Raw genomic sequence first — 26,583 nt, forward strand, 5'->3', positions numbered from 1 at the left:
ACGGACCGTGCGCGCGCAGGGGCCTATTCCGGACTCCGTGCGCCCGCGCCGCCCGCGATCCGGTAATTTGCCCTACTAATGCTTCCCGTTCCAAATTTATGACGTCTCAGATCACTATCGCATGAATTTCATATAAACTAACTTTAATTAAAAATGAATTAGATGTTGTTTGTTTTAGTTTAGATTACCAACAGACATACGATCAAGATCTTATTACGTAGTTTTATTGCCACTTACCTTTCCTAATATAATAAAAGTGTATGTAGGTAGGGAGATAACTTTTAATTTTCTAGTTTACAGTGGATATAGTAAAATAAAAGAAAACGTATAAAAATTGGAATATTTTTATTAACAGATCGTTATAATTATAAGATTCGGATAATTTGTGCTCTTCATTTACAATTCATGAAGAAATAATTGAATAATATTGAACTGACTTATCGCAATTGTTTTTATTTCAATTGAATTTCAATTTTTTTTTTTTTAATTTAAACAATTTAACAAAGCATAACTAACTGATATGTATAACATGCCATGCAATCATGAATTACTTTAAATGATCAGCAGAAAATGTATCTCTATGCGTAAAATCTGAAATCCCGTGAAAAGATGATTTTATTTTTTTTAAATACTTAGATAACATCCCGTCATGTCAGTATAGTTTGTGTTTATGATATTGTTGTGTTTCTACATTAAAATTACTGAAAGATTATTTATGTCATATATTATTATTTTAAATCTATACAAAAAGGAACTAACAGTGCGTGTACTTAGCCGGAATTCATACTTAGATAATGCTAAAAAAGATAAATCTACTTAAATAACGTTACTAATGCAAATTTTAAAGTAAGTATGTAATGTGTTGGAAAATTTTATCTTGATAATTTGTCTTTTTGTTTTTACCGGCCAATATTTTGGGTGCGGCCATTAGTCTCTCATTCCTATAGGCTCTCGGCCTGAACGCTCTCACATCAAACAATGGAGATTTTATTACAGGAACAGTTGAGTGTGCATCGTGCATCCCACTGCATACATTAACGAATGTCTTTCAATGGCCGAACCCAATAAGTATTTCACATTTATTGCTTACATTTAACTACTACTTATTAATAATATTGTATATTCTATGGAAATTTTTACATTCTATGGTTCCGTAATACTACACTTATATTCTAAATTAAATAGGTATTATTAATCAAATAAATAAATAGTATATATTATTTAAAAAATCTTCATGTTTTTGGTTCGATGAACCAATTGATAGATTCTTCATATCCAAACTCTCGCGTACTTATTTTATATACGAATTACTGTGTTTACGTATTCATAAATGACATATGAAGTAGATTAAAAGTCCACCTGAATTGAAACAGATAACATAAGGCCCAACTGTCAAAAGACAATATAAAATCGGTTTATTTAACATATTTAATAGATTACTTAGTTTTGTTTCAATCTTTCGTTGAATTATTGTGAAAGACAAAAAAAAATCTTATTCTTGATACGATCTTCAAAGAGCGTTTTGTTAATACTAAGTAATTCATTCCGAAAAATAGTATCGGAATGAATAAATACATGACACTAAATATATATATATATATATATATATATATATATATATATATTGCTTTCAAACATCGTTGTCTTTCGATGCATCTACTAAGTCGTAAACCCGATATCTATTGGGTAAAAGCTGGATTATCCATTTGTGCATTAGCTTACAAATAGATCTAATGAAATCTTAGTGGAAACGTTAAATACCTATTCTTATAGTTTCATGATTATATATATTTCAGATTAGACGAAAACTCCCTATAGGATAATGCTTTATGGGTTGCTATACCTATGTCTTATCTGTCTGATGGTCACGATCGATTTCACGTGGAGAGTCTGAATCCAGATTTGAACGTATGTACGTAAAGCACGTGATGAAACGAAATGTCAAGCATTCAAAAAGATGACAAATTTCTCGTTGTTCTTACTATAATTTATTTACACAACCAAATACTTACATTTAGTAATTTACAATCACTATTGCTCACTAATTTCATTACCAGGTTCATTCATAATTATTTAGTCCAGTCCAGAGATTCATTAGTTACAAAGTACAATAAACACTTTTCATGCTAGAATATTGCAACTCCTACTAGTTTGTTTCGACACCAAATCTTCAGGTCATGGATTGACGATACACTGAAAGTCACAAAGTTCCATTTTGGGGCGCTCATAAAGCGCAGAACTGGGGCTATGGACAATCCATGGAGTTGGGGCTCGGGGGGCCCCCCATCACGCTGTAGGGCGGGCTGTGCGGAGGCAGCGACTGTATGGAGCCCATGGAGCCGTGGTACATGTCCATCTCCAACGAAGCGTCTGGAGAGCATTTCTCTGCCATCTTGTTCTCCTGTTTTGTGACCATTCGCCGCCACTTCGCTCGCGCGTTCTGGAACCACACCTGTAGACAAAAAATAAACAACATTGGTGTCGGCAGTGAAAATTATATGGGTGCATTGAAATGTCGCCTGCAGAAATGTCGCATTGCCTTAAAAAGAACACAAGTTTCGCTAAGCATAATAAAGGTTGTCAAAAAAACCAGACCGACTTGAGCCTCCGAATTTTCTTCGATAATATGCTGGCGTAATCAAAGGTTTCGAAGCAGGCCGGCCCTGAGCTCACTCGATTGTTCCTTTTGCTTGCTCGATTCAGGACACGTCGTTTTTGTGGAGCACGTGAGAGTGTTCCGCCGTTGTGGGTTACGTTCCGAAGTGCAGATTTTATCTGTAATTAGCGAGATTACCCCGTTGGGCGCCAGGCAGCCAAGCGTGACGCGAGCGTCGCCGCACAACAACGCGCATGCGCAACATTCCGTTGTTCTGCGCCGCCGTCCCGAACCCCACGATGATGTGCACGTGCTAAAATTTGTACCTGCCTGCTGCGGAAGCGCAATTATTAAGTCAAGAACCACATAAAAAATTCAATTAGTAACCTGCGGCATTAACGTTTGTTATCTTTATTCAAATTGGCTCGTTTCGTTGAATGGATAAGATACAGGGAGATAGCGAAGAAATTTATATTCCATTCTTCTGTCTATACGGATTCAATAATAGGGTCCCTATGCGCGCAATATTCAAAGATTCAAACGTGGAACGTTCCCACGGCGCGCAAATCTCGTAGCCAATCGCGGACGACCGCAACGTTGACTCCGCCCCCGCGTCATGGCCGCTACGGATGTTGCCTAATGCCAAATTTAGACGATCGTTTCTTTCTTAGCTGCCAGCGTCTCAGAAACACGGTAGAAATTATTTATGGAGCCGGGAGTTATAGTTTCCAATACATCTGTGATCTAAGTATTATACATGTAGGTATACCTTCTTACTACCGTCATTTAGGATTGTATGGTCTACAGATTTGGGAATAGATGGGACAGTACAGTCGATAATGTCGCAAAGATGAGAAATGACTGAGAACCTCAGTAGACGTGTGGTGGAGCAGTTGGCTGGCGCACGATTGATGATCTCGCGTCGACACATGCCGACGGGCACAGATAACAAGACACCCGGTGGTCTAACAAAATATTGTTACAAATGACAACGATCGACTATGAACCGACTGAGCTTCTAAGATGAATGGAGTTTTTTTTTTTAATAACTCTCGGTTTTGGTAATTGACAATAGGTGTGCTACTAAAAAGTTTTTAGAGACAACACGCAATCCAATCATCGGACGTAAAATATCGACGATACTTAATGCAACATGACAGATCTATAATATATTTTAAAAATATATTTCAGCTGTTATATAATTCCTCGCAAAGTTCCTCGGAACTATAGCGTTATTCATACATTGGTTAAGGGATTCCAACTTTTCCAGTAAAAGTTAAAACCACAAGATACTTTACTGGGAAACTCCTTCCAGCAGAGTTGCATTTAACTTTCTTACATGCAATTGTAAGGCTCGAGTCACGTTGGAAACTTTCTGTACATTGAAAACATTTTATTTGAATAAACTTACACATCTAAGGAATCGTATAGTCGAATTTAAATGTGAAAATTTGGACGCGAAATATCTCGTGTTCTATTAGACGGATTCCGATGAAATTTAGTACACGGATAGAACATAATCTTGGGATGCAGCAAGTTATGTTCTTTATTATACTTCGTCGTCAATCATAATGCCGTTAATGTAAACAAAATTGGGATTTTTGAGTTCGAATATAGATACAAATGTTTCATAGAAAAATTTGCAATTTTCTGTGAATTCCTCAAAAATTAATTAGTGAAATATAACCTACGATTGATTCGAAATTAATTAACTCCATAACATAACATGGATAACTACGTTAGTGCGTTATTATATTAAAACCGTACGACGATTTACAAACACTATACTTATTGTACTTAATGGCAAAAGTTATTTATAAATAATAATTTTATACGTAGTTGTATCGAAATTATTTATTTTAATTTCTGAAGGAAATATAACGAAGCTTACGCTGCAACGAATTGCAAAAACCAGTATTAGTATTTTCTGTAGGTATATTGGTCAATTAATACTTACTGATACTTAAGTATCTGGATCACGCATAATCCATATGGTTAAACATGTGACTCGAAAAGTATGCCTTTACGACCTGTTCAATATATTGTATGCACTCAAAGTATGGAAACAAAGTTGCATGTAATAAAACCTCTACGGCTTGGTCACATGCCGATTTGTTACACCGGAGGTCCCGGGTTTAAACACCGGTCAAGATGGAAACTAAGGGCGGATTTGCATTTCACTTCTCACTATCGAATCGATTCGAAGCGACACGCAGCGAACCAATCACATTGCGGTGTGGTTGTCGTTGCGACACAATGGCGCACTGTGATTGGTTAGCTGCCATTTTCAGTTTGGCTTCGAAATTGGGTTTTTATAAATATTATAAAATATAGCATTGTTGAGAGAATACCAACCAGTCTCGAAACTAAAATAAATTAGATATAAGTACATATACGGTTACAGCAGTCACACCAAAGATAAAATTAATATATTTATTTTAAACATGAGTCATACAGTCCTATTTCTATTGCCCTGTTTTTCTCTCTCAAAATAACAATTGCACACATAGCGACTTAACAACCTTTGAATTGAGCCTTCACACAGTGTTAATGCGGGGAAATAAATTTCCCAGCCAGTTGAAATTACCCGACGTCACTATGGCTACCAGTCTATAACAATTCCCGCCTAATTTTTCCCACTGCTGATTTGCACCGACTCCAGGGTCATCACAACAATTTGTAATACTGACACGTCGAGTAATAGTAAAGTTGCAAGCGAAAACAATTCGAATGGTAACGAGTTACGGCTCGATTTGCTTTAAAAATGACACATTATAAATAACAAGGCGCGTAATAATTTTTCAGTAGAACCATGCCGCCATGTGTGTTCTTTTTTAAATACACCTATCGCTAAATTGTAACATTGTCATTAAGTATTTGTGTTTATTGATAGAATTGCAATTGTCGCGATGCTAGTCTTCAGCTATAATCAATGTAATGTTTTTTTTTTTATATCTGTGACTATAATACAATAAAACAAACAACCTAAATGTAACCAGCTGACTACAGATACAATTAAATAGGTACCTAGATATAATAACTTATCTAATTTAAAAAAACATGCTTTGAATTAACCGAGGTAAGAACTTCTCAGTAGAAATTTTTCAGAAATTAGACTTTGCATTCTGAGCTGTCGGGCGACGAAGCCCAAGGTCAGAATAGTGATATATTTTAAACTTTTCAATATTCGGCTGTGATTTTACAAGTGACGTCAATCAAAGACATCATTCGTGGAAATGTTATCGTTGCCCTTAGTCGCCTCGTACGGATATAAAGTGCTCATATACTAGGGCGAGATCACTTTCTCTCTCTCTCTCTCTCTCTCTCTCTCATCAGCGTTTTCCCACAACCTCAGCCGTTAACCGGAGACACCGCAAAATGTTTTCGAAGGCTGCATAAACGCACCTAATTTGCATCTACCATACATTGAACTATGATAATAGAGTAGTCATTTCACAGCGCGTGCGGTATTAAGACGTAACGTACTAACAGTAACACTATTCGTCAAACTGATAATAATCGGCTCGCGCTATCAGTCCCCGGACAATGTCAGAATACCAGTGACTGCTTTATAAATGTGGCTGTTACTATTAAACGCTGGCTTGCGACATTGTCATAGGATTTAGTGCTCGGGATAAATCAGAATGGCGACACTAATATAACTGAGACTGTTAGTGATGACTGTGTGAATCTGCCATTTTAAGTCGAGTCAATAGGAGAAAGAGAGAGAGAGGTGGTCGTAAAAGTCATGTCAGATGCCTTCAGGCGACTTGAATAAAATAACACACTCGATAGAAGAATAAGTCGAGAGTAAACACGTTAGATTACATAGAGGTTTTTATAAACACTAACAGGTTGTTGAAACTACATACGAGTAACGGCCTGTATTCAAATATATTCCAGGCGAAACTCGGCAAACAGAACCGATTGCGATTCTAAACTAATCCTTCGACTAATTTGTTGACTTCCATTTGATAGCACTTCCTTTGGACACAGAACCAACGAACTGGAAACATTGAATAAACAGTGTTCAGAACAGACACTTCTACAGGGTAAGTACCTAATATTCATTGTCTTTTGCTTATGCAGAATCCACACTATTATTAAAAATGCGAACGTCTATCTGATTTTCTGTCTCTCTGTCTGTTTCTGTCGACTAAACAGCCGGGCCTAATTATTGAAATCCGGATCGTTACCGCGAGCGGAACTGCGGGCAACAGCTTGTAATTTATACGTTATATTTATAAACAAATTATTCACTACTTTAAACTTACTTGTCTTTAAGAAACAATAAATTATTATGACTATATTGATGTGTAAACAGTTTGCCAAGGAATTAACTAGTTGAATGTGTGATAACGAAAGAATATTAAATTACTTCAATGAAGTAATTGACACAACAGTGCATTGTGTCATATCAATTAATAAAATACATCTATCAACTCTACCACAAAATTTTCTCCACTTTTTAAAAAGCATATGTGATCGAGCTCAGTTTAGTTAGCACTTATAAACGGGTAACCTTCTGTACTTTCTATGCGAGACAGAATCACTCAACCGACGACGTGGGGATTAAACGTTGAGCGTGCAGGTGACTGAGGGATGCCCACAAATTATCCTGACTATACTAATTGTGTGAGATATCTGGCTTTTGAATCCTGGCATTATCAATTAGCTTAACTAAAACATTTTGACTTGACGAAAAGCGAAAATACAGGCAGTAGTCCAAATAATTCGTTAAATTTACCACCAAAAATAATTTTAATGAGAGTTGAGAAGAGTTTACTAAAAAGTTAAATAGAGAGAGCATGGACTCCATGAAGAGATAGCTAGTCGTGAAAGTTAATTATCAAGTTTGATTACTTTAAGAACGGTAAGAGTATCAAAAAGCATATAAATAAGATCAAGAAAGGGCGGCGCAACCGCTAAGCAAGCATTGAAACCGCCGCAAAAGGAGATCCTAATAAATGTCCAAACAAACTCCATCAAAGGCGCTCAAACATTCCGCGTACGTGTAAATAAAAACGGTAGAGCTGTGATTAATAGTCCCGTTTTCCTTAAATAAATAATATTTGAATAAATTAGGAGGGCGACGCGACGCGTCCGCTCGACGTGAGTTCGCGCCGCCGAATGACAAATTGACTCCTTTTGAACACACAGCGGAAATTATCTGCCCAACCGAGCGGCGCGGCGCGATGCTTTCGGACTAATTACTAGGCCGTTTGATTGCAATCTGTTCTCACTCCTTCATTGAAATACCAACGTAAAGCTATTCCTATAAAGTTCAAAATTAAACAGACACAAACTCTAAATATTGTCACAAAATGTACTTAGAAAGTAAAATTATATCTGGCCTAACGTCGAGGTGTGACCATCCGATACTAATTGACGGGGTGAGTCGTCTTTTCAACTGCACGCTTTGCTTGCTAAGACTTTCAAACAAAAGTTTTTTTTCAACTGCACGCTTTGCTTGCTAAAACTTTCAAACAAAAGTTTTATTTTCGATATAAAGTCACATCATAATTAAAAGCTTTCTTTATTTCCTCATTATAGTACAATACTCCGAGATGCATATATATATATATATATATAAAGTAAAACTGTAAGTATATCGTAATTCACCTTGATATTTCGAATGTAATCGACCAATTTATCGACTATCGATAAAACTGTGAGGAGATTAAACGTAGTATCACTTACAAAGTACAATGTGAATGATCACACAATAAACGAGAACAGGGGAACGCACTTTTTCAATCAGCTAATTACGGCAACTTGAAGTCGGGAACATTTTTCAGTGGGTAGATATAAAAAAAGTGAACGGAGCGGGTGACAAATCACGTAATTGCGCAGGCAGTGAGAGAAATATGGCGTGGTTTGTTCTAAATGCGCCCGCGCTGGGTCGCAGGGCTCCCACCAATGCAATACATTTAATTGTAACGATACTGAAATTAACTCGTTTGAATTTTAACTGTTCATAACACTAAAAATGTTTTAAGTGTTCCTTTTTTATATGAAATACAAATTACCCTGTATAAGAAATAGAAAATCAGAACCAGCGAACACATTGTCCCGTTTAGAAATAGGATAAAAGGTAAAACATGAAGGAAAATAATATAATATAAAAATATATCGATTATTTATGAGGCATTTAATCCTCTTATTTTCCTCAACTTACTGAATGTAATTACTTTTCTGTCTCTTGGCAATCTTAATTTTAATTCCGAGATATTAATATTATTTCCTTGGTTTTTCTTTATAATAAAGGGGACTTCTTTTGGCATGTGCCCATACAATTTGTTAATGATCCAATTAGTATCTTTTTATGACATGCGTGCTTGAAAACAAGGGACGCCGAGGACCGTGCGAAAATGATTAGAAAGGAAACGGACGCGACTGATGTTCAAGAGCTGAGGAAGAAATCGGAAAAACGCTTAAGATCTTTTATTTTTAAAATTACAGAGATTTAAATAATAGAGTGTTGTACGTGACCATAGTGGTATTTTAGAGATAGACGTAGTGGAAGCCCTGTGGAGCACCATTTCTACACATGACGGCGACGCGGCGCCCGCCCTTAGCAATTAAGCAGACCACCTGTTTTAGTTTATATATTTCATACTACACGTTTGTGTCACAACTGTACTGTCACATGGCAGTTCGTTCACAGCCGAGCAGTGGACACTGCGCTGTTTTTTCTATCGACAATATAATCGCCTCGAGATTATTTTTATATTTTATAATTTATAAGAACTAGGAACCAAACAAATGTGAATTACTTAATTGCAAAAATTTTAGACATGGACAAAATTATCTCACTATATGGATATGGATCATCATAATCATCATCTGCAGCCCTCCGTGACCCACTGCTGGGCATAAAGATTTATAATATTTATATTATATATATATATTTTTATGGATATGGATAGTTATTTCTAATTTTTGTTTTTGGTTTGGTAGTAGGCTTTCTATTTATTTGTTGGCCAACCCACGATGAATACATTTGCCCCGAACATATTTCGGTGATAGGTATTGTCGCTTCACTAAGATTAACTGTCACTAGAAAAACTACTCCAAAACGTCGATTCATTCATTCCATTGCAAATATTTCGTTCCCAAGCTAATGATGCAAAATATCTATGGACTGAACCCCAGAAAGGTAACTCAAGGGGCAGTACATCATTCACCCAAATGTAAATAAGTTTACTTAATTTCAAAATCACGATAAATAATGCGACCTTAATGCTTGCGGAGTAAGGTTCAAGTTCGTATCTACACGCAATTAGTGGACCTACGAAAGTTTGGCATAAATCTTAGTCCAGGGACTTTGTTACTCATGTCACTGAAAAGCCTCGACACGAATCATATTTTACGCTTTTCGAACTTTACAGCTGTATTCTGTATTTCATTTCGTATTTAATAATAGGTATTTTTGATGCGACGAGCTGCGTGCTGCTGACTTTTAGAATTTTTAATAGGCATGAAGTTTGTGGAGTTATTTTTTCATTCAGGGATATGATTGTACTAACATTAAGTCATAAAAACTTTTCAATTCTTTTGACCTAAGTATTGTTTGTATCAATTATTTATATTGTTTATTCGCCAAACAATTATTAGGTACCTATAATGTACTAATTGTAATTACTTTAAGAAAGTAAAATTACATTAGTGCTTATATAACTCTTTCATTTTCAGTTTTTAACAGAATGGATATAGGATATATTTATTTAAATTGAGTATTTTTAGGAGATCATTATTATACAGTAAAAATAGAAATTTATATTCTAACTCTAATTGTGAAACTTTAAACCGCAATATTTTCGCGTTAAACCCACAAATGAAACTGCCAATGTCGATCCACCCGAACGCATTGAAAATTCAAAACATAACCAAAAAGTAAAATCGCGACTCCAGACTTACACGAATAAGAAAAAAGCATGCTTAGCTAAAATGGCGGCGGGACAGAGGCTTTTTGCCGAAAAAAATATCGATCTAGATTTGGAGGCCGAGAGAGTAGAGAAGGACCGGATATTAATTGGTCGAGGGGGGAATTTATTCGGGCCCCGTGAATCGATCGACGAGGGATTTCACCAGCGCTGACAACTAGATATATATACGTACCTCTACTACAGTAAGTATATAGATGTCCCAATGTGTTATATGATAAGTTGCCGACATACAATTAGTAGGTAACAATTATAGTGCGATAATACGTCGTTAATTTATGCAAGATATAGGTACATACATAGGTTTTGTTGTACTACAATGTTCTCTTTCTCCTCGTCGTCGGCACGTCGGCTTTATATGCCTTGGAACTTTTACAAGAATTTAGCGTTTAGCGGATAGGAATTTTGTGCTGTGCAAATGATTTATTAATACGTGTTCAATTGTCCATAGACAAAATTAATAACCGGATGCAATTACACAGAAAAAAAAAAGCACTGAGATCTAATTCTCTAGACACAACGCACTGCGTCTGCCCGTCTGTTACCATTCTGCTCACTAATACGTTTTGTACACTTCGGCGTATCTTTCTACTGTTTAGACCTTCATATTGGGATGATTTGTTTGGTCGGCGGCTCTTTAATGCAGGCCACGGCGTCTTCAAAGAAATTGCCTTTGTTTCAGCATCACAAATAACACGTGCGATGTGAGGGTCATTGTGCTCGTGTGTGTAAAAATTATTAGGATTGTGTTATCCCCTGTCTACGGAGTTTAGAGGAGTTATGAATTTGACTCCTGTTTATGTACCAGCTAATGTTTTTCTAACATTTTTTCAGTTGGATTTATACATATGTATAGCTATACATATTTAGTATTGCATGCCTGTAAAAGCAAACACAAGAATTTGCATATACAAACGTGAAGATAAAAATCTGTGTCACAAAATTGTGTGACAGAGTGTCGGTATCTACATAATACAAGTAGCTACACACTTAAAAGAAAGTTTTTTAAAAGTTTTCTCGTTCGTATCGCGTTGTCTTAGAATTGTACAAGTACCTAATGCACTTAAGTATATTTTTCTCCCTCATGTCTAATAAGGGGGAAAATACGGAATAGTGTGATTAAAATGAGCTCTATTTCCCGACAATAAGAATAATTTCCATTGCTCACATATAGAACCTGTAGCGTTGGACATGAGGGGTTGAAATTTCCAGCCCCTTTTCCGATTGTTAATTTCAGAATTTCTTCGACGTTTATAAAGTAAGAACCTTATGCTTCATGTATTTAAAGCTGAATTTATATAGTCGTGTTGAAAATCTGTCTAAAAATATAGAGTACTAGTTGCGGGACTTCGCTCCCGTGGGAATTTCGGGATAAAAGTACCCTATGTGTTTTTCCAGTTTATATTCTAGCTGTGTACCTTTCATAACAATCCGTCCAGTAGATTTTGTGAGATACATTTATGTATTAGACATGAGGGAGAAACATACATACACACATACATCCTCACAAACTTGTTGTCGAGCACCTGAATCGCTTCAACATTCACATGGTGAACCTACCTGTGTTCACGTTCTTCTGCATATTTTCGTATTATGTTACGAACGAACTAAGTATATGTTAGATATGGGTGTAGATTATTTTCTACCGTACTAACACAGTAACTATAGCTCTCAGGACGCTAATGATAAGAAGTGAACTCACCTGTTGAAGTTGCTCTAACAGTCTGTTGCTTATATAAGCCGATTTAAATTTACCTTCATGAAAATACCTTCCTTTATGAACTAAGAAGAGCTAGACTGCGCTTTCTTATTGAAGAGTCTCTTGACTATAACAAACCTTCATAGCATAATAGTATTGCGCTCTTAAAAAGGATTTGTTACACTCGTGCCAACATTTTGAAAATAATTGAGATAAAATTTTCCTGTAACATTTATATTATATGTGTAGTATCAAATAGAGTAGTAGTAATAAAGGTAAGGGTACTTAAAAAACATTCAAATATCGAGTATTTAATAATCATTATATTTTACACAGACTGTGCAAAAATTTGAAAAGAATAGTTATTCTTTTTTTTTTATCCAACTGGTAATAATAACGTATACAAACAATTAAGATACATTCGAAAATTATAATGTATATTATTCAATATAACGAATATTATTCAATAATTTTATTTACGAGAACTTACTAATTTTATGGTGTCGTATCACGAAAAATCAAAAAACGAAACTATAGCATCACCTAATTGTCAATCAAGCCCATCAAATTCTAATAATTTGATTTGTTCAAAAATTAGACATTCCCAGGCACTCTTTCACGTAATTTTTATATCAAACAAGTAATTTATCACAAGCTACAAGCTAATGGCATTTCGAAACGACCGCTGCTGAGAAGAAATGCCGAAAGACACTCATTTGAACAGTGTTGGTCCCTAACATGCCAGAAGGACTTATCATTATTGTTTCTTACATTTTTCCTAATATATAAAAGTACATAATGTACATAATCAAAAAGTATATCAAAACACGTTAAGATCGTGACGAATGATGATAATGTACATAACTATACGTACCTAATTAATCATTCAGTGTTGTTGTACTCGTATACTTCTTACAGGACAAAAAGGAAACGGAGCAGCAAAGTTAGTCTGTTAATCTGTGGTTCAAAACTTACGATAACTTGTTGAAACACTGCATAGTAGTACAGCAACTGTAATCTGAGTCAATTTCAAAAATGATTAAACCCTGATAACTTTCACGCGTAGTGTGTTGCTTATACATTCGCGGTTTGCACTCGCCTCGCTATCTATAGGTACATACATTTCGCATTAGCTACTGGTTTTTAAGTGGCACTTCGTATTGACATATGTTATTGCTCCACACACATCGGCTAAGTTCGCCGTCTTTCGACATATATTGCTTATATTTTCCATGCGGTAATAGAAAAATAATATACCAGCAAACTAAGTGATGTACGTTGAACAATTTGAATTAGGTATATATTCGAATGTAAACAGTTTGACACCCCATTATGACTGGAAGTAAGTTGGACAGAGGGCGCTCATTCTATAGAAAAATGGGTCCTGAAATTTATGTATTAATTTGAGCGAAGATTTTCAATGCAAAGATTGACATTTCATTGTTTTGAAATGAATTAATGGTCTTATGGTAGTAGAAGGCTAGTGAACCCGAATTATGCATTTAACCTTGTAAAGGCGCTGAGGAATGTTGTATTTTTTTTCTTTGGTGAACTTACAAGGTGAAAACAACCAAAAAGATTCAAATAGCATAAACTTAATTGGACACCGAGTCTGTAATACTACACTTAATTCCAGCCAAAGACGTAAGTGTCCAAATTAAAAAAAAAACAATTAATAATTACCTGCAGCACACGCTTCGGCAGCCCTGTCTTCTGGCTGAGTTGCTTCAGGTCCTTAGCGTCCGGGTTGTGGTTGATGGTGAAGTAGGACTTCATGGTCCTCAGCTGGTGGTGTTTGAAGCTGGTGCGCATGCGCTTAGTGCGGGACGTGGTGCCCAGCCCGCCGCCGCCGCGGAACCCCAGCTCCAGATACTCAGGGTTCAGATCTGGGTACGAGAAGAAATGCTGATTGCTAAGGGCATTAGTTAGGTTATTACATCGCCTATACATTTGAGGTACTATAGTGACATTTTTGATGTCGGAAAAAATATGATAATAAGAATTAGATTGCAATAATTATGTAACATCAAACATGACCCTTGCGCCCGTGTCCTAATCTGGCGTGTGCATTTGTGATTAATTTTGAAATTATGATTCATCAACAAGCGAGGAGACGAGTGATATCATTCGATCTCTAATGATAATTAGTCGTCTCACATGTTGTTTTGTATTTTCGTTTTTCTCCGCATATACCTTCACACTAGTAGACTGAGAGACGTACATACAGTCAACAGCACATCAAGGTACCCCGCATGAACCTCTATGGCGCGGAAATAGCGGCGAGATTACAATGAATTTGCGTAGGTTGATTGTACGTTTCGATATATCGAAAAAAAACATTAGGCAGCGCATATTATTAAATTATTATTAAATTCTTAATTATTTACTATCTACGAGAACTTGGAGATTTACTCTCTTTTTGATTAATTAATATACCTAATAATTTGTACTTAAATTTATTCGTACATTGTCAACATCGCAGAGTAAATGTAACCTTCCTTAAACAAGTTTATAACTTAAAGAAAAAGTTAAAAAATTCGCATTGCAAATTCGCTGATTGTAATTGTACACACTCAATAACTTGACAATATTATCTGCTGAATTAATTAATACTTATATAGTATATGTTTGCGTGTGATAACGCGAAATATTTACATGTAAGCATGCCATTACTATAATCGTTACTGCTTTTATGACACTTCACTGTCCATAAAGATAGTAACTGATAGGATGCATAAGTTAGTTAGGTACTCCATAGTAAATATCCCTTTTATTCTAGTTTTATTATTTGAGTAACATACTTTAATCGTTATTACAAACGTTTTAAGTCACGACGTAGGAGGTTTAATTATTAAACACTGTTCTTCGCACTCTCGGTGATGTACGCTAGAACTTTGCATCTACCAAACATCTTGCATAATATTTAGCAGTTTTATTTCTTGAAAAATCTAAAAGTACGTTCACTCGTAAGGTTTTCTTGTAACAATAAGCGATGAATAGTGTATAAAGATCCCTGACAGGGCAAATAGCAGTCGATGACACGATACCAGCAAACAATAGGTTACACTTGAGATCGGCGCGTGAGAGACTGAACGGGGCAGAGCGCAATGTAGTCGTACCTTTAAAATTAATCTTACTAGTAAAGATTTTGTTCTAATAAGAAAAGCGACGGAATTCTAGAAGATTTTATTACAACACTTGCAGTAGGTATTTACTACTTTACTTCTGTGGCATTTTTGTATTAAGTTTTACAAAATCATTAATCTATGAAACAAACAAGTCATTTGCACAAAAACCGGATCTGACTCCAGGCGATTCTTATAAGCTCCGTAATTGTAAAATGATTTCATTTCTATTTTATCATGACTTGTAACCTATTTTCAGGCACAGTTTTCGCACACATTTGTTGGTTTAACACTCGGTTTCCCGTTCCGAGGGCTGGCCGCGAACAATTAGTAGCGTAATTATGCAAAGGACCGCTGGAGCATTTTACTTGCTTGCGGCTAATGGCAAGACTATACAATAAAGAAGTACACAAGGAACACCTTAAAATGTACCATGTTCTAGTAACATTTATACGTGTAGGCCCTACTCATACATGTACGTGTTTGGACGCGTCACAGGCTCTATCGTTTCTTCACAAAAACAAAGGCGCTGTGTGTTCCGAGGGCGAAGAGCGCTTTTGCATTTTCACTTCTCACCATCGAATCGATTCGAAGTGTGACGCCGCGTACCAATCACATTGCAGTGTGGTTGTCGTTGCGTCACAATGGCGCAATGTGATTGGTTCGCTGTGTCTCATTTCGAATCGATTCGATGGTGAGATGTGAAATGTTAACCCGCACTTCGCCCACTGATGTATGATTAGATATTTACGCCACCGCGGATTTTGATGCGGGTTTCTTTAAAAAAATAGTATGATTCCTGTGGTATATGATTTATAATTGTTTTACCGGGCCGCTAGATATCTACAATATTTGAGGCTCATACACAATATATCATTAACTTACATAGACCCAAATATATAAAATATTGATTTCTAATTAAATAATATGCAAGGAATATCATGAGGAGCTTAGGCTACTTTTGTTTCTTGATTTGAATTTTATCTTCAGTAGTCTTCTCGTATGATTGTAATCAAGAGTTGAAACGAGAATTTCATTATACTTACAAATATGAATTTTTTAATTCATTTGTTCTATTTTATTAATTTTGTTATATTTATATTTTTTCTTGTCTCGGTGTCAGTTTGCCAATTGTAGGTTAAGTCAAGTCAAAAAGTCAAGAAAGCAATGGTTACTCTTCTACACACTATTTATTTTGTGTGTGGAGTCTCGATTCGCGTAAAATGCGTTGCTTTCGAACGCACGGTCGCGTTCCAAATTAGTTTTTTAATAGGTAGCTGACAGGCGTGAACTATGTTTGCGCTTGCGCACACCTACCTCAAGCTGTAAGAATAATTGTGTAAAATCGCACGAGTTAATATATTCTATATACCTTCAACACTGACTTATGATACGAAAATACAGTTTGATTGCTTTAATTTTAGAGTGTAAATATTGTTTTTTGGTAAAAAGTGCCTTTATCAAACCATCGAACGTTGAAAAATAGAGAATAATGTTTAAATATAATACTAATATTATAAAGAGAAAAGATTAGTATTATTTTGTTTGTATAATGAATAAACTCAAAAACTACTGGATCGATTTTGATGGTATTTGGCACAGAGATAGACAAAACCTTCAGGGGTGACAGAGGCTTCTTTTTTAATTATAGTCAGGTATAGTAAATACGCACTAGGCAGTAGGTAGTAAAGTAAGTTTATTATAAAACTTAACTTAATTGTTCTAGGTCTTAACCTAGAACAATTAAATATAAATTAAAAATCTAAAATAGAGATTAGGTGATACGTTATATATATTCACAATAAATGGAGCACTTACCCTTATTGGGTCTGTTCTTATTATTTTATTTAATGTTTATAAATTTATCACGGCCACCCTCTTGCCTCGCTAGCTTGATCGTAATGTTTACGCGTCAAAGTGTTCGAGCGGATTTAGAATTTTAAAATTTATGACAGTAGATCCAAATGTGCCAGCGCAGGCGAAATACATCGAAAGAGATTCCAAACAAAGCGTAGCTGCGTTACATAGTTTTACCTGAGCGAAGCCGGGGCGGTCCACTAGTTTTAAATATACCTACTCTACGTACCCAGTTCCCGTTGGACCCTCATCATTCAACCCTAAGCAAAAGGAGCTAGTTCCCCGCTGTCCTTTTTAAAATTTTCCTACGATACCATTGGCAGTTTAGATTAAGTTTAGATAAGAAAAGTAAAATCATATAGAAAATTGTAGACTTTAAAAATGACTTATATGATATGTGATATCAATTATTTATCTATGGTGTGATAAATGATTTATTCATTTAAAAAATATATATAAAAAAATATTATATTTTAATGTATCTGAGGTAAATCAATAAAAAAACAAATTCTTTATACTCTCCAGAGTTTGGAAACTGGTTTCCTAAAAGGTTTTTTTTTAATATAAACATCACGAGACATTGTAATTATACTTAAACTATCATATTGTGGTGTTTGCTGCTTGGGTAAAATTTGCACATTTGCTCGCCTATCTTCCAAGGCTGAGATGAGGTACTACTAATTATACCTAACTATACTATATATTTTATGTTTTGATTTGATAATAATATCTATAGGTATGTTTTTAATAATATCAAACATCTTGTAATTTTTCATTTTTTTTTTCAATTTTTCTGCTGATCGTAGTTTATTATAACTCCCAACAAGCATTGGGTATTGATAGGTGGTCGTTCAGGCACTAAATATTAGATAAGACCTCGGCGACCAACTGGCACTAGATCCTAGTGTCGAAATGTACGTTGCGGCAAGAATTATATTTCCATTTTAAGCAAGTACATAAACACAAAATTTAGAACGTTTAAAGGTTGGTCGTATAAAAACACAGCGCAAAGGAATTCAATAACATTCTTTCGCGTGCTAAAATAATAAAGGCGGTCCCAGTGTCCTGCACCGATCGCGATCCGTGTTGACGAACGTCCAGTGTTTGCCCGCCATTATTTACGTCTTTGCGATAAACCGGTGACCAGCACTACGGGACCCTTGCTCCCCAGCTACGTAGCTACTACCAATCCCTATAATGTATAATACTTTTGTATAACAGGTATAGGTCGTGAGTTCAAGATACGCTGGCCGCGCGGCGTCGCTTCAGGCGTTCGTGCCAAAACGATTCGTTATAGCCCGTGCAATTCGATTTTTGTTACACGTCGATGACCGCATTGGGCATTGCACGCATAACCACAACAAGTCTATTTTTGAAATGTATGTCCGTTACAGGCTCCGTTCTAAGCCACACACCACATCATTTCTTGACCCTAATCTCAATTTTATTCTAAATCAATCGCAAATATTATGTAACATATACAGATATCTAAAAATCATCGGCTAGAGATGTGCCGGCGCTCATGTCATGTTATCGAAATAAAGGATCGACACAAAACGTCGCGTCCTCTAAAAGAATACATTATTAATAGATTGAGACACAAAATGTACAAAGATAACGCGCGGGATCGTAGAAAAAGGTCTAGAAAAAAAAACCGGGTGGGTTATAAAAAGAACATTGTGATCTCATAAATCGTACGCACCATTCATGTTTTGGAGCGGGCAAAAAATGAGATTTCCTACTTGATAGCATTTCGTCCGGTGGCCGGTTTTTTACGATATTATATACGCCGGTCATGATATGACTGTGCGGAAACTCGGTCTGAAGAAATATGGAGTTATTAACGCAGCTTGACTTGCTTTAAGTAGTTGTAATACAAGCTAGGTAAGAGATTTCTCGAATTGTGAGCATTCCTGAGGTAGGTTATGAAGGGAAAATTATGTAATTTGTCGGCATATGTGTTGTATCACATAACAGCAGCGGGGGGCACTACCGGCGACCGCGGCCGCTGCCGGAGGCCCGTATTTTGTGCTGTTATTACTGCTTAAAAACGTCGAGTTATACGGCGACGATAGATATCAAAACGGATATTGAGACGACAATATGAAAAATGTATACGAGTACAAACATAAGTAGTGATTGAACACGAATGACGATTTTGTAATCGATTGATGTTTGAAGACAATGTCTTTCACCTCCGTAGAAGGATAGGTATACGTTTAACATGTTCGTTCCATAAGATGAAATGGCAAGTTTAGTAACTACTACTAGAGTAATACAGAGTAATGTTGCCCGAGGTTATGATCCAGCAGGAATTTTGCCATAAAAAGCATCCTAATGGTACTCCAGGTTCCATTCTAGCCATTTTAGGTACCAAATTTGAACAAACATCGTTTTACTGGTGGAAAACGTTACACTGAAACGAGAATAAGTGATACGAGTGTTAGCTAAGTAATTAATTAACTTAGTTGGAAAATGTTAATACAGTACATACAAGACCTATAAACTAGTATTGGAGCTGCTGTCTGTACTGAACTTAAAAGTGCTAATACTTGTCTTAGTCACCACCCGATTATGGAATAAGCAGATGACTGGTCAGGTAAAAACTTGCTCTTTTGGAGCGACACATTTATTAATTTCTATAAACATTGGGATCACATTAATAAATTATTTTTGTAAGTATGCACTCTTACACACTGCCCTCCTTCTTGTCAATATTAAAATAATAAAACTAATAGAAATTTATAAACAGTAACAGGCAAAAAACACATAAATATATATTTTTTTAAATTTTCAAAATTATTAACAAAAAAGTAACGAGTAAATTAAAGTTAATTTATCGACAGTGTTTCCCTACACTACGACGACGAGCGACCGCTCAGCCCGAGCTAAGCAAAACTTATCACAATTTTAATGGCTCGCTCATCTTGTATTTTTGTTTACTGGCACATATTAATAAAATCCAATGGTTACTTTAATGTTATTTGTAAACGTCACCTTAACGAGTCAAAAAAGTATGTTTAATGAAATTAAACATGCGCGGTAAGGTAGGTAACTTTTTGTAATAACTATATTATTTAATTGACGGTTTCCGTTCTTTGGTGTTTCAATACACGGTATCCTTAACAGTTCTTAATGGTATACATCATTGAACATATCAAAATATCACATGTTTACTGGTTTATAATAAAAAAATATGCTTACTGGTTTATAAATTAATTCGAACCTCGTCACCTCATTGGCAGTAAATCACCAAAAACGAAACCGTGTGCCGAGCGGACAAAACCAAAAGCAGCCAGGGGCTGGAGGTAATAAATAAGTGGTTGAATATAAAGCTATTGGAGCCGGCCACTGATACAGATGTCGGCCAGTAGATAGCGGCGCCGGGACACGGATATCACATTAACACAGGTTCATCGAAAAACCCGATTTTTTATTTTATTTATTTAGATAATGTACGAACAAGTAAACGTGCGTAGGTTACCTACCTATTTATTTTTCTAATTATTTTCTTAGTCAAAAAACAATGCCAACTATGAAATTTCTTCCGAAATGTCTGTAAATGGCTGGAAATGTGTATTTTATTATTATGTCCAATTTCAACATTTTTAAATTATTTAGAATGTAGTACTGATTTAAAAAAAAAACAGTAATACTGGCAGAAAAGACGCAAAAATGCTAAAAAAAAGTTAACTGAAACGCTGGAAATATAAATTAAAAACAACATCATACTCGCATTAATCGGCTAACTTCCCTGACGTCGCGTCAGCGCAAGAAGGCCATTCCTATCATTTTATTATGAAACCAGTACTGTAACTAGTAGTGAGGTATTCAGCAAACCCTCGTTATAATTTGTCTCATCGTTAAGAGGAATGGAAAAAACGTGGTATGGAGCAATCATGGTCGTGGGGTACGAAGCTCAGCTCCTATGTGATGTGAATTTCAATAATGATCTGACATTGTTATATAACCTATAAACTATAAATTGTTTCTGTTCTTTTACTAATATGATTTTTTTAAATTTAATAATAGAATAAAATATTTAAAAAAAAAGCAAAATTAATAAATGGTAGTAGTAAATATACGATGTGTATCTCTATCACGTGTCGTTATAAATCCCATTAGCTTCGGATTTCATTAGTAATCGTGTAACTAACTGTGACAGATATCTACTATCAATCAACTTCCGAATAAACTGCCGAAGAATTTTATTATTAGTAGGAATACAAAATTTTGAGCTACTCAAAAAATCACACATTTCCCCAAAGCCGTAACAAAACTCCCTACAACGAACGTGCAAGCCTTGTTATTGTTTAAATTTGTTTTCACTAGGCACGAATGTCTCCGTGGTCCATATAGTTTATCGTTAAATGAAAACAAAGAGACGAAAAGCTGAACACCGTCGAATATCGTTTTATTTGAATAAAGAAGTGTTTATTTTTAATCAACTACTGTCGGGCACGAAACGCGGTCACTATCGGGAGATCGTCGGATGACACGCTACTCGAACTGGCCGCTACAGAAAAAAAAAAGAAAAAATCTGGGCACACATTTTGGCGGGAAATAAATCACCAGCCGTAGATGCGGCCATACAAAATTTATAGCGGCATTGCATTTAAACCGAATGCTGGTAGAAAATTCTAAAACAAGAGAAAAAAAAAAAGGAAAGGTGTGTGCGTCACGTAGGTAGTATACTTGAAACACACAGCAGATGTGACAACTTCATTACGAGGTATAATTTACTTCGCTCCCGTTATTGAAGTAGGAAGCATTATTTTTTTATCTGTCCGCCTGTTAGAGAGTAATTTATGGTCACACCACCGTTCGGAAACAAGCTGGCGAGTCCTTGCCAGTGACAAAAAAATGTGAATTTCACCAACAACGGGATCTAAGACACATCAACAGAATTTTACAAGAGGTAGATCATTAGTTTTAAGAAGAATTTAAGATATTATTTTGTTACCATTTTATTCAATCAATGTCGAATTTTGGCCTGCCTACATTAATTTAAGAGTCATGTTACAACCGAGCTAGCTTGCATCGGATATTAATATTATTTCAATTATCAAATGATTGATGTTGAAATTGTGTTTTCGGAATCGATGTAACCGATACTTTGTAATGATTCCGTGCAAATTAAAGTCTATACTCGTGTATCCACATTATAACCAATGCAGCGTATTCATTAGGGAATTCCTAATTGTAGGTCGTCAAAACTAGATATAGATCATTTACGCTATATCGGTCTAGGCTATACCTACTACACACGAGACAAATTGAGTACAGCGAGGTTCTACAGAAAACGGGATACATCTATCTCTCTCTTACATTAGAAAAAATCAAAATCGAAAATATCTACCTAATGTGGATTCAATGGCAATATAGACGTAGAATTGTGTAAACTACACTTATATGAAAAATAAAATAAAGTGTGATTGCAAATTTAAATGCAACTGTTAATACATACATGTTTTATAAACTCCTGTCGCGTTTGTCTGTCGGTACGCGTTAAAATCAAAAACTACCCGGACGGATCTTTATGCGATTTTCACCAATAGAAAGTATGAAACTTGAGAAAGGTTTACGGTTTTACTCGAACAAAGCAGAGTCGAGCCGCTCGTTACACAATAAAAATCGAGATATTAACATAAAGTGCACTAGTTAAAGAACTATCTTTTGTTTTCTTATCTCTTCCATTTAAAAAATCAATCAAATATCAAACGTCCTCGTTAAGATAAATTAACGCGAAACGAACATATAAAATTTAGTTATCAGATATGTCGGTATCGCGTCGCGTCGCATCGCATCGCGTCGCGAACTTTATCTCGATGTGGACGCGAAGTAACGCTCGCTCACGTGATCACGTGGTGAAGGCGTACTGTCGGCACGCCCAGTTCCGCCCTCATGCGTTACATACATGCGTCATGCGTGTGCGCAATGCGAGGTTTATTTAATGATATCAGTCATAGATACTAATATTGTGTGCGCTAAGAATTTGACAAATGCGTTTGCTAGGTCAAGTCTAGAGTGAAATTGGGCAGTTAAAACTTATTTTTTCTCAATTGCTAAGACTATTGTGCTTCGAATACTTTTATATTTTACAGTTGCAACGACGCTGCAGCTCCGTCGTTTTCTATAAGGGTCAAAAGTTCACGAACTTGACAGTAGTGAGAGTAGATTAAAATGACAATAAATAAATAACATCATCGACTTAAATAAGAAAAAGAAAAATTGTACAAATTTATCATAATCAGTGTTTTATTTATCTTCAATTATAATTTCCGTGTGAGATACTTCTTCATAGTCGTATTCCTCATGGCTGAGGGTCGTGGTTATTACGTGGAATGAAACACACACAACAACTTTCTTGGCATTATTAATGGAGTGGTTTGCCATTGCCTTCTTCATTTCACACACAAGTTAATAAGAATCAACCAGTGTGCAGGTTTCCTCACGATGTATTCCTTCACCGGAAGCAAGTGGTGGTCGATGAAAACTACTATACATGAGTAGCGTCAGATTGGTATACAAACTCATGTGGCACGAGTAGGATTCGAACCTGGGACCTTTCGATCCAAAGGCGGGCGTCTTAACCATTACACCACCACCGCTTCGTGGGAGATACAATGTACCCTAAATGTACCCTATTTGCTATTCCAGGTTTATATAAACTACCCCCCTGTAGCAAATTTCGTCAAAATATGTCAAGTGGATTTTGCGTGATTGAGCAATAAGGATTTTCTGTTCCTTAATTTTTTAAATACTCATTATTTTATGATATATTGAATGTTAGGTATCGATATTTAGAATATCGATACCTAACATTCAATATATCATAAAATGCGTATAAATATTCTTAAGTACAGTTAAATAAAATGTTTCTTAAATAATGTTCAAAATCAAGTCATAAATATTATATTTACAGATAATGTAAGCACCGACATGATTATCGGAAAGCCAATGGGACCAGCTATTCGTCAAATACCTGACAATTACGACATACTCGCTATAAAGGCCATAAAAATTGCATCGCGTATTCTATAGAACAAAATCCCGTGTTACATCGAAATTCTCATCTTGTGATATTCCACACTAACCATAAAAATATATGACGTGTTCCACAAAAGGTATAAATTGTCGAAGGAATAGAAGTACAACTTCGTGTAGACAAGCACTAATACATAAAATAAAAGCAAAAACAAACAATACAAAACTTATATATATGCTATAATAACCTATTTAATCAAAAAACCGCTCACATTCTCATAACAGAACTCACAAAAAAGCGGTTAATTAATTTTATTTTAAATTGGCTTTGAAAAACGTAATAAATCTATATTAGGGAATCACACTATCTATCAGTGGAAATCACATGAAAATCCGTGCAGTACATCTTTAAGTTTATCGCGAACAGACAGACAGACGTAGCAATGGACTTTGTTTTACAATAATTATGTAAGGTTATGTTTAAACGGCGTGTACACGAGCATAACCTTTTACTCTCGAGTTTAGTATACGTGAGTGTCACGTGACAACTGACTCAATGTTACGTGACGGCGGCGAGGCCACGTGTTGTGGTATCACCCAGCCGTCCTTATTCACGTCCCCTGGGTGACACCGGAATAACCCCGCAATCAGATCGTGGCTCTGCTAGGAAAATACAACTGTGATTTCTGTGCGATAAACGGTAACTGTTTTCGGTGTGTTTGCGTCGGCGACTCGGCGTACGAGGTGATTTTGAATGACGCAAGTGCTTGTACTACATCCTATATTAAACTAGATGTTGTCCGGGGCTCCGCTTTCGTAGGAATATTTTTTGAGTGAATTATTTTTTTTAAATCGGTTCGCTACTTTCGGAGATTACCCGCCTGAAATATACAAACTCACAAACGCTTACCTCTGTATAATAATAGTATAGATTAACCAATTAGAAGATAATGCATATTTGTTGGTTAGAGATTTAGATTATTAAGAAAATATCACCCGAAGTCATGTCATCTCGTGTTGATTACGCCCCGAACTCCGACAAGGTTAAGTCTAATTATTTTTGCTTTTGTTTACTACTAAGTACTGTCGACAGAACAAGTGCTACATATTGCTTAAAAAACAACGAAACGAAACAACGAAAACACGCGTCTGCTTTAGCACACATAATCCCTCAGTTTATACCTACTAATATTTATATTTTGTTAAAATTCGATAGTTTGTTAACAAATGGACGTTCTTTCACTATTAGGTACTGATGAAACATAAAATAAAATATGGTACATTGCACAGGATCAGTAAAATCTTCGTGCATTAAATAAATAGCAAGTAGGTACTTATTTTTTAAATATTTGTCGCAGCCATATTTTAAATTCCGCCGTTTTTCAAAACGCCTGATGCCTGTTCGCCACATTGAATGACGTCATCGTACAAATAGCGCCATTACTGCTACGCCGCTTTGTAAATGTTCTAATTATCCCAAAAGCGCAAGTTCATTTATGTAAGGTTTATTTGGTCGACTGTATGGACTTTACACAGCAAAAATAATGTGTTCTTTACTACTATAGCTTGCGACTTCAAACCCATGGCTATGTTACTACTGTCAGTAAAGCTAAACGTTAGACAACACTTCGTATAGCGTATCGCTAACACAATCTAGATCAACGTAAAGTGGAGGCTTTACAAAACAGCGACGTTTTCTAATGCGGCGCGCCATTTTGTTAAACGGCGATTTCTACAATATGACTGCGACATACACGGCAGCGGGAGCCCGGAGCTAGTCGAAAATTAAGTATCACCGTAAATATTACATTTTGTGTTGTGACTGGAAGTTTTTTCAAGTAGCCGGGCCCGGCAGGTCGCCGTCTGGCGATTTTGAGACCAAACACGCGCGCAATGTGTTCATTTGGACAAAACGCTAATGATTACTTAGTTATATGATTATTGCGTATATTTACGAGCTACAAACTGAATTAAAAAGTCGTATATCATTATTTATGGAATAATTTTATAAATTGGGAAAAGAAATACTTGTCGGACTACACCGTGCAGAATAATAAATGTAGGTAAAACAAAATGTTCCAACATCCACGGTACTCGAGCTCCCATATTTAAGCTTAAGTAATAAGTATTTAAAACGAGGAAAGATTAACGTCTAATTGAAAAATAATCTACCGCTTTTTTTTTCTTCTAAAAAAAAAACTAAAATAAACTCAAGGAATATACTCAAATATACAAAAATAAATTCTTAAATCGTTTCGAGGATATATATAAAATCCAATCAATCTCAATTTGGATATCTGGAGCCATAAAATCGGCCGAACCATATAATACGTGAAAATCGTTTTACTGCGTGGACAAATAACTGCTGTTATT

The 26,583-nt window shown here is 35.7% G+C and overlaps 1 protein-coding gene across 3 annotated transcripts in view; it reads right to left on the reverse strand.

Annotated features, from left to right (window-relative positions):
- Positions 1–328: 328 nt before the first annotated feature.
- LOC128682992 (protein apterous-like) overlaps positions 329–26,583 on the reverse strand; it is an 81,848-nt gene continuing 55,593 nt past the window's right edge. For 2 of the 3 annotated variants that reach the window (XM_053768101.2, XM_053768100.1), the window contains exons 5-6: positions 13,925–14,127; positions 329–2,452 (exon numbers count right to left, since the gene is read on the reverse strand). In XM_053768101.2, coding sequence (XP_053624076.1) covers positions 2,246–2,452; positions 13,925–14,127 — 410 coding nt within the window. In that variant the 3' untranslated portion in view covers positions 329–2,245. The remainder of the gene's footprint in view (positions 2,453–13,924; positions 14,128–26,583) is intronic. The other variant, XM_053768102.2, reaches the window with a different exon arrangement.

This window comes from Plodia interpunctella, chromosome Z (genome assembly GCF_027563975.2).
Source record: "Plodia interpunctella isolate USDA-ARS_2022_Savannah chromosome Z, ilPloInte3.2, whole genome shotgun sequence".
In the NCBI taxonomy this organism is placed as follows: Eukaryota; Metazoa; Arthropoda; class Insecta; order Lepidoptera; family Pyralidae; genus Plodia; species Plodia interpunctella.